The sequence below is a fragment of the Hibiscus syriacus genome, unplaced genomic scaffold (genome assembly GCF_006381635.1).
Source record: "Hibiscus syriacus cultivar Baekdansim isolate YM2019G1 unplaced genomic scaffold, ASM638163v2 tig00111835_pilon, whole genome shotgun sequence".
Classification (NCBI taxonomy): domain Eukaryota; kingdom Viridiplantae; phylum Streptophyta; class Magnoliopsida; order Malvales; family Malvaceae; genus Hibiscus; species Hibiscus syriacus.
The window spans coordinates 168,042-178,215 of NW_024063193.1; the positions used below are offsets into that span (position 1 = coordinate 168,042).

Below are 10,174 nucleotides of genomic sequence, written 5' to 3' on the forward strand. Positions count from 1 at the left end.
CGATCTTACTTGTCACTTGTTCCGGAACTTGTTTTGGCTCGATATCTACATAATTATAATTTTCAAGACAATTATAAGAAGCATAAACCTTATAATTCGATACTAATAACTTGAACTAATTTAATGAACCCAAAATTCAATTTTCCTTTAGGGGTGTACCGATGCACTATGGATGCATCGGTACACAAATTAGGTTCGAAATTCCCATGCATCGATGCACCCCCTTAATGCATCGACGCATATTCAAATTTGATCTTAGTGCATCGATGCTCATTCATAGTGCTTCGATGCACATGTCAATAATAAACTGGTTTTACCCGAAAATTCCACAACTTTTCATTAAATTCCTCATATAAAACTCCTTTCATACTACTAAACTCAACTACAACCATTTTAACTAACTTTTATCATTCCAATATTTTAGAATTTCTCATATCTCCTTTAAATTCTTAAAACTAATAATCATACCAAAATTTCCATATAATCCAAACTTATTTTTAACACTTATAACTTATTATTCACACCCATGACAAGTCAAATTCAACTTCTAAATCCATTTATACATCCTTATTCAAAATTTCACTAATCCACTTCCTATTTTTAATCCTTCATAACTTACAAATCTTTGAGTTTTTATAATCTTTTTCATCTCCATAATCTTTCCTAAAGCTTCATGAATCAAACCCATGCTTTAATTTGAAGTATTAACCAAAAGAAATCAAACTTACCTTAGGATTGGGTTTCACGTTGAAGAAGATAAGAAGATGAAGAAGATGAGTATCTGGAAACTTATCTCTTCACTTATGAATCACATGGGTATTATAATACCCTCTAATTATTATTTTATTCTTTTATTTGCTTAAAGACTCTTTTACCCTTTTACTTCTCCTTCACTTATTAATTCATCCTACACCAACATCTTTTAATTAAATCCTTCACTTTTCAATTTATTTAATCTGGTCATTGAATTGTAAAATTTCACACTTTGGTCATTAACCCGGTATTGAGGATGTTATAAAAATTGAAAAAATTCACCATCAAAAGCTCTTGATACCAATTGTTGGGAAATAAACGAGTAATTTCCCTATAATCAAATTAGTGAGAATGCGAAATAAAAGCGGAAAAATAATACCCAAAATTTTTAACGAAATTCGGCCAATTATGCTTACGTCTCCAGACTGCTGCAGATCTTTTACTAAAGAGAGAAAATTTACAGGTGTTTACAAAATATTCACAACTCACAAGAAAACTCTCTAAACTCTTTAGTAATTGGAGAAAGAAATGATTTAGGATGATTTTGAAGCTAAATGGGTAAGGGTATTTATAGTTGAAGTTTAAGGACTAATTTTAAAAATACTCTAAAGTGCAAGGACTAAAGTGTAATTATCCCATTTTAAAAAAATCAACAAAATCAGCTTGAATTCGGTGCAATAAATGCATCACTTTAGTGGCTTCCCTTGCCTCCCTTTTTGACTTTTCCAACATTATCATCTTTGGCATTGTTTTTCTTCTCTTCCTTCGACATCCTTGTCTGAACACGACCACATTTCGTCTTCAGATGAGATTAAAGAATCTATTTCTTCTATGGCTCCTCTAAAGCCTCCTGGAATTGGTGGACTTCACGTGCAATTTTATCAACAAAAAAATTAGGATGTTGTTAAGTCTTTTGTTTGCGAGATGATTCAGAGATTATTTAATAGTGAAGAATTTGATCCAGACTTCAATAAAACTGTTTTTATTTTTATTCCAAAAACTAAGACCTTTGAAACTTTTATGGATTTTCGATCAATCAGTCTCTGCTCAGTTATCTACAATCTTGTCACCAAGATTGTCGTAAGACGCCTTTAACCGTTGATGTCGTCTTTGATTGGTTTTACCTAAACTAGCTTCATTAAAGGCATGATCATTTTAGAAAATGTCATTATCATTCAAGAGATTATCCACTCGATGAAATCCAAATGGGGAATACTGGTTGAATGGCTATAAAGGTTGGTTTGCAAAAGCTTTTGATCGTCTGTATTGATCCTTCATTATGGACACTTTGTCGGATATTGGCTTTCCCCTGAATATTACTCGCATCATTTCAAATTGCATCCATTCTTCCACAATGAATGTTTAATGGAATGGTTCTTTGAGTCATGGATTCCGAAAAGGTGACCATCTCTCTCTTATCTCTTGATTTTAACCATAAAGTGTCTTGGTCATGGAATTCTTCACTCTGTTAGTAATGGAGATTGGTCGTCTTTTCATCTCGCTCATCATGGTTCATCTATTTCTCATTTGTTCTTTGCAGATGACTTAATTATGTATGCAAAGGCGGACCTTGCCAATGCCAAAAATATTGAGAGTATCTTAGAGCATTTTGGGATTGCTTCAGGGAATCAAGTTAATAAGCAGAAGACGACAATTTTCTTCTCTCCCAACATTGATCTCGGTATACAACATTGCATTTCCAATTGTCTTGGTTTTCGGGTTGTTACTGATCTTGGAAAATATTTGGGCACCCTTGTTAGACACTCTGATGCCTCTCATGAGAGGTTCAATTTCATCCTCGATAAAATCCACTCCAAATTAAATGGTTGGTCGGCTAAAACTCTTTCTTTCACGAGCAGGATTACATTGAAAAAATCCTTTTTGCTTAGCTTTCCATTTTATTTGATGCAAACGAATCAACTTCCTTCTTCTCTAATCATGAAGATCGAAAAAATTGTTTGTCGATTTATTTGAGGGTCGAACGCTAATTCTAAGTCTATGCCCCTCGTCAATTGGAAATCTCTTTGTGACGCCGGACATGATAGCGATTGTCCTGCAGGCTAGTTCCAACAGATGATTCACAGGAGAAAATTCGTCCAAAACCAGAGAAAAAAATGTCTCTAAGGTTTAACGGAATATTATAAAATCAAACAATGCCGAAAATCAGTTCACAAGCCAGACTGTTATAGCCAAAAATAGAAAAATCTTGGAAATCACTCTAAATTGAAATTCGAAATAAAATAAGCAATCTACAAAAAATCCAGCCCAAATCGGATTTAAAATGACTTCTTAACTAATAAGCGAAATATTACCAAAAATAGTAAAAAATAAATAAAACTAGTGATTCGGAGGGGAAAACAAACAACAGAATTTGAGGCCGAAAAAATAGGCACATGGAGCCAAGCTCTATGCGGACCGCGAGGAGCTTTCTGAATTGGGGTCTTATGTGCGATTCCGACACCCTTAGCCAAAGTTATGGCCAAAAGACTGAACGCTCTCAAAACGGTCCCAATGAAGAATATATCACAATCAACTCCCGCTTTTGCGCTGATCTACCAACTCATGGTATCTCAACGCCATCAAGGTACAATCTAACAGCTCAGCATCATCTGTCTCGGATCCCCTGCATCACTTTGTCAACCTATTAGCCATGGGGGCCTTGGTATTCGGAATACTAAGTCCTGCAATCAAGCCTTCTTGATGAAGACCTGTGATACCATTGTTCATTCTTCGGATGCTTTTTGGATATGTCTCTTGAGTGAAAAATACAAGATCAGTGATTATTTTCTTGTTTCTATCGCTCGTTTTAACTGTTGTATCTTTTGACGATCTCTAGCAAAAATTTGACATGGTTATCATAAAAATCTTGCGTGGGTGATCGGGGATGGAACTACCACGCGTTCTTGGGTTGATTTTTTGATCCCAGAGCTTGAAATTCTCTCAGATTACAAACACTCATTGGCTAGTATTGATTTCTCTAGTAAGGTGCAAGACTATGTTTTACTAAATGGTGTTTGGGATTGGCCCAAACTTAAACTTCGTCTTCAACCTTCAGTAATTTCTATTCAAAACATGGTTCCTCCGAATACTCACCTTGACACTGATTCTTGTTTTTGGAACACTCACTCAAGCCGCTTATTCTCAGTTTAGAGTGTGTATATCCAAAATTCCAAAGAGCATTAGAATGACTGTTGGAAGGTTATATGGAATCTGAAAGTTCCTGGACAAGTTCGTAGCTTTCTTTGGCTTGCTGTGTAGAACATGTTGCTCACAAACTCGGTCCGATTCTCCCGTCACCTCTCTGACTTTACTGCATATGATGCTTGTGGCGCAAACGAGGAATCTCTCATGCATATCTTGCGTGGCTATCGGGATGTTTCTTTTATTTGGAGATCAATTGTTCCTGCAAACATTGGTTCTACCTTTTACAGCTTGCCGTTACGTGAGTGGCTTCTTTTGGGGCTATCTACTGCCATTTATTGCCCCCTGACCGAGGGACCCTGGAACCTTCTTTTCGATGTGCTCATTTGGCAGTGCTGGAAACGACGCCATGGAGTCATCTTTCGGGATGACTTCTTGGACTATTCTTCCTTACTAGGCGTAAGCTCTTATTGGGTAACAATTTACAATTCAATCGCTTTTTATAATTCTTCTATTCACCAGTCTTGGAGATGATTCAATGGCAGCCTCCCCTTCCTCGTTGTGTTTGTCTCAATTCGGATGGAGCAGTTTCTTCCATGACTGGATTCAAATAGATTGACGGAGTAATCCGAGGTCATGATGGGAACTTTCTTGCATCTTTCAACAAGAATATTGGCAAAACCAATGTTTTATAGGCAGAGCTTTAGGGTGTGCATGAAGGCCTCAACTTTACTTGGAGTCAAGTCTATGAAAGACTAAATGTCAAGTGGATAATGTTGACGTCTATCGTCTCCTTACTACTCCGTCTCTCACGAGCCCTAATACTTTGGATAGAGCCATCTCAACTATTCTAGCTAAAGCGTGGTTCGTGGACTTTACCCTTGTCCGTCGAGAAGCTAAAATGGTTGTTGATCTTATGGCGAAACTCGATTCACACGGATGGTTTCCTTGTTATTTTCTTTAATCCCTAGCAGCTCTAATTAGTTTACTTCTTAAGGATACTTCTGGGTCTCCTGATGTTCGTCTAAAAGAAGCTTAATGTAATGGCTACGGTCTCATCTTTTATTTATGTCGAGTACATATCTTTTAGAATATGCAAATTTCAAACCTTACACGTTGCCATGGCCATGGGTGCATTTAGTCCTTGGTCCGACTAAAGAAAGCCAACTGGTTCTTTAATTTATACGTTATTTTAGGCTTTACTTAAAATCGTGTTTCATTTTGTTAAGCTTTCAACAACCCACCTATGATCCCTTGCTTTGTTTATTTTGTCCATCGATGAGACCATTTCCTACTTGGTAGGGGGCATTTGCTTGATGAAGTCAATGAGAAAGTACAATATATGTCATATTGCATAAAAGATCGTTGCATTTTGTGCTTTTAACATAATTACTCCATCTATTATAATTTGATTAATTCTAGATCTTTTATTGGTTGAAACATGTATTTTCTGTCTGATATATTTTATATGAATTTTTTTAAAAAGAAATATGATAATGTAATTAAAGCTGAATAATAAAAATTGATTAATCAAAAATGGATCTAAATTACATTATTTGGACAATTTATTGTTTACAAGTTTAAAAACCATTCAATTTGATCAAATCAATGTAGTATAATATCATTAAAAATTATTGAAATAACAAAAAATAGTCTTATAACTTTTTAAAATTTATCATTATTTAATAATATACATGATTATTTTGTAATGGTTCAATAAATTTAATTATTATTTTATAACTTTCAAAACTGAAGTGGCCAAAGGGATTAATTTGACATAATTTACAGACCATTTGGGTACTTTACCCAAAATATGGAATCTAGTGCCGACCGACGAAGGGGGTAGGCTGGGTTAAGGTGGGAGCATTGGCAGAGTAACACGTATTACGCCAGCCAATAAGAACAATTCATTTAAGCTTAAATCTTTCTCCTTTGCCTGGAAATACTGAAAACCCGGGATCTTTTGATCTTTCAAGTTTCAACCCATTTGTTTAACTTCTTACTACGTATTTCTCTTTAGATCTGTATTTCCTTTATTGAGAAAAACCCAATATTTTCCCCTTTTTAGTTGCTTTCGATTCCATTTAGATTCGGTTTGGTTGGGGAAAATCGTTTGGATTCTCTCTTTTTTGATACTCAAGGGCGGTTGGTTTTCGATTTATTCGGAAAAAAAGGAAGGAGAATCGGAGTTCGGATAGTGGGAGATTCAAGAAATTAGGGTAAATAAATTGGGGACTTTTTAGGGGGTTGGTTATGCAGATGGAAAGGGAGAGGCGGAATAGCATTGCTAATGGGAACTACAGTTGTCATTCGAATGGGAAATATACTGGATTTTGCAATGATTACAGTGTTTCTGAGAACGAAAAGGTTCGAACTTTACCCTCTTCCTCTTTACCCGGTGCCGGTTTCATCGAGCATCCAATTTCCCGGTTCGATACTCTTGCCGGCCTTGCCATCAAGTACGGCGTTGAGGTAACTGATTAACTCTATTCATCCTTGTATTAATTATTCAGTGTTATTTTTTTCTCAGTATAAATGGACCTGATTGTATAATTTTGGGAAGTTAATCGGGGAAATTGATCAGTGTTAACCTAGAAGTTGTATCTAATTATTTTATTGTTACTGATTATGGTTTATTGATAAATTGTTATGGTTTTGGAATAATCAGGTAGCTGACATAAAAAAGATGAATGGTCTGGTAACTGATCTTCAAATGTTTGCTCTTAAGACGCTTCAGATCCCTTTACCTGGGCGGCATCTGCCATCGCCTTGCTTGTCGAATGGTTCCGAAACACCAGGGTATTTTATCTTCTTTAATGCCAATGCTATTTTCTTCATTCGATTGTGAATTTGACTTTAAACTCTCTTCACTTCCGCATTAAAGATGGTTGCTATACACATCCTTATTGGCACTTGTGCATGTTAAGCTGCATAACTTAATAGTTCAATTTGGAAGAGTTTTTCAAGAAATTCAAATCTAGAGGAAATATGGGTTTGTTTGCGGCCTGTAAGTCGTGCTTTATGGTATATCTTCTTAACAATATCTTTGTATTTTGGTCTTAAAGAAACTGCGGGTCTTGATGTATTCTTGGCGAGGAAACATTTGTGTGAGGCTTCCCAAGAGTTGACCTCGGACCGAGTTTTAAGTGGTTCGGTGCCGAATGGTTCTCTGCCCATAGAAAGGTTTCCTTATTAGGAGTGGTAAATTGCATCAAACAGGCATTCGTTTTTTCCCAAGTCTCTGCAGTAGGATTTACTATTTAGACCTTTTATGTGATGCCGTAATAATTATGGCATAGGTAGCAATGAGCTGCTAAGTGAAAATTATTCTCTCTTGATCAAGATGATAAATTCTTACTTGGAATCTTCCTTTGTCACCGTATAAACATGATTGTGATTGTATTAAGGTTTTAGGCTTGACACTCTAGGTCATACTAGACATGTATACCAGAGAAGGCGGTTCTCTAAGAAATTGATAATCATTGTTTCAATGAGTTGTTCAAGTATTTGTGATCTCTGTGGCTCGTATTCGGCATTTTTTGTTTTTTAGTTATGCTCACTTTGTCTGACAACTCTTTGCAGAGAAAGCAGTGCAAACCAAAACTCAGGTCCAGATTTACCTCCTGGTTTGCGTGAATCATTCCAGTCATTAAGACTGAAGACTCCTCCTCGAAGGGTCTCCCCAGCGATGTTACAAGGTTACTATGGCCTTAAACCCTCGGAAAAAAGTGTGCCATTCGAAGGCTTTGAGATGGCTGTATACGGGAAAGGAGAATCTCATTATCTTGAGGATGGTCCATCACTCAAACTCTCCTCTGATGCCAATCCACCTTTCAGGCTTCAACGCAAGTGTAGAAGCGTGACCAATGGATTTTATGTCGAGAACGGCCAAATCACACCTGATATCCTTTCCGCTGGTGAAGCTAAAGACAGTGACCCTGATAAATCAAATGACAAACTAATAAGAAGACGGCAGAAATCCGAGGCCGACTTCACTGCCCATACCCCAGAGAAGCTGTTGAAAGAGGATAATAACAGTAGTGGAGGATTTTCGACGATAGCAGCGAAAGGCTTGGCACAGAGATCCAAAGCAGGAAGCCGCACTAGTTCAGGAGCCGACACCGAGGTATTCGGGAGCAACACTATACCAACAGGTCTCGGAGATGGTTACGTGGTCGACGGATTTGTCACAGTGAGGAAGTCATCGAGCACATCGAGTTTGCAAGATCAAGACAATGGTAGCTTGTCATCCCTCTGGGCAACAACCAAATGGAACTTGAAGCCCGACTTACAAGCACTTTCAACTGTAAACATCGCAAACCCTATATTTGATGGATTGCCAAAGCCTATATCCGCTCGTAAAAACAAAGCGGCGCTTGATTAAAAACTACCCTTCCCTCGCCTGCATTACCAAATTTTGACTGAGTGGCCGCCATAGCCATTGTTAGTGTTCTTCCAGTAGTTTATTATACAGATACAAGAAATGGACAAAATAAGAAAGAAAGGAAAAACAATCAAGTCCAATGATACCTTCACTTATTTTCTCCTACTTCATTTTGAATTTCTATGTGCACGTATGCGTATGTACTTTGTGTAATATATTTTAGTTTTTCCTTTTTTTTGAAATTACACTAGTAGTTTATAAAATTTGAATGATTATTTTGTATTATTTTAATAAATTAAATAATTACTGTACAGACCAATCATTTTCTAATCTTAAATTAGAATAAGAATTTGATAATAATTTATGAATATTAATGCCCATGCATTTTGTTTTTGGTTTTTCTAACAACAACAACAACAACAAAACCCAATTCCCATATGTATGGGGTAAGAGGGAGGTAGGGTAGTAGGCTACCCCCAACGCCAGGTTGAGAGTAGCTTCCGTGGAAGACCTCCGGCAGTCAGAAAAATTAAAAATTTAGATAAAATGCAATGCATGTATAAATAAATACATAAATACATATCTAAACAGTATTCATATGCAGTCATTAAAACCATATGTGCGTCTGTAACGGGAATTAATCCCTGCATAATAATCCCTGCGAAAGAATCTCTGCATATAGACAGAAACATAAGATCCGGCTAAATTTAAAAGAGGAAACATGAAGAGAATGATACACAGAAGTCAACGTTAGCAAGCCCAGTTCTAATCCTTCATAAATACCAATAACAGAAACGTATAAAAAGTATAAGTCATGGAAAATACTACAAAAACATTAAAAGAAGACAGAGATGATACACCCTATAGATGTGACCCACACTACTCGACTACCCTAGTCTTTAGCCTCCATATTTTCCTATCAGAGGTCATGTCTTCGGTAAGGGCTAAATCCCTCAAATCAGATCTCAAGCAGTCTTCCCACTTTCGCCTTGGTCGTCCTTTCCTTCTGGCACCGTCGACTGTAATCGACTCTACCCTCCTGACCGCATCCGACGGTAGTCGCCTAAGGACATGCCCAAACCACCGTAGTCTTCCCTCCCTCAATTTTTCAGAAACAGACACCACCCCCAAGGACATCCTAATAGCAGAGTTTGTCGTCATATCCCTCAGAGTCCTACCACATGTCCATCGAAGCATTCTCATTTCTGCGGCCTCAATCCTCCTTACGTGATCCTTCTTGGTTGCCCAACATTCTGATCCATACAACAGCGCTGGTCTTATTGCCATTCTATAAAATTTTCCCTTAAGTTTTAGAGGGACCTTCTTGTCACACAGAACTCCAGTAGCGGCCCTCCACTTTAGCCATCCCGCCTTTATACGGTGTGTAACGTCATCATCTACACCCCCATCTTTATGTATCATAGACCCTAGGTACTTGAAACAATCCTTTGAGGGGAGAACGTGTTCTTCTATGCATACTTCTACATCTTCATCATTTTGGTTCCCATTGAAGTTTGAACATAAATACTCTGTCTTTTCAATATTGATCCTTAAACCTTTTTCTTCCAAAGCAGTCTTCCAGGTAGCCAGTCTACTATTCAACTCAGATTTTGTTTCAGCAACTAAGACAATGTCGTCAGCGAAAAGCATACACCATGGTACACCGTCTGGTGTCGCACAATAGATGTCGTCCATAATCAAGGCGAAGAGGTAAGGGCTAAGAGCCGACCCCTGGTGGAGTCCGATTTCCACCGGGAATGCCTCGGTGTCGCCAACTGTAGTCCTGACGTAAGTAGTAGATCTACAGTACATATCACGAATCGCCCGGATATAAGCAGTTGGGATCCGTCTCGTTTCCAAAGTCTTCCAGATCGTATCGCGGGGAACACTATCATA

General features: G+C 37.5%; 1 protein-coding gene across 1 annotated transcript; it reads left to right on the forward strand.

Moving 5' to 3' along the window:
* Positions 1-5,815: 5,815 nt before the first annotated feature.
* Positions 5,816-8,412, forward strand: LOC120171749. The gene is made up of 3 exons (XM_039179399.1): positions 5,816-6,366; positions 6,563-6,693; positions 7,477-8,412. The coding sequence occupies exons 1-3, from the start codon at positions 6,148-6,150 to the stop codon at positions 8,276-8,278; spliced, it is 1,152 nt and encodes a 383-aa protein (XP_039035330.1). The 5' UTR covers positions 5,816-6,147; the 3' UTR covers positions 8,279-8,412.
* Positions 8,413-10,174: the final 1,762 nt, after the last annotated feature.

What these genes read in the sequence shown, in the direction of transcription:
- LOC120171749 (XM_039179399.1), top strand. Translation starts at nt 6,148, where the DNA reads ATGCAGATGGAAAGGGAGAGGCGGAATAGCATTGCTAATGGGAACTAC. An exon ending in CCATCAAGTACGGCGTTGAG is followed by an intron (nt 6,367 to 6,562) that starts GTAACTGATTAA and finishes TGGAATAATCAG; the next exon opens with GTAGCTGACATAAAAAAGAT. An exon ending in AATGGTTCCGAAACACCAGG is followed by an intron (nt 6,694 to 7,476) that starts GTATTTTATCTT and finishes AACTCTTTGCAG; the next exon opens with AGAAAGCAGTGCAAACCAAA.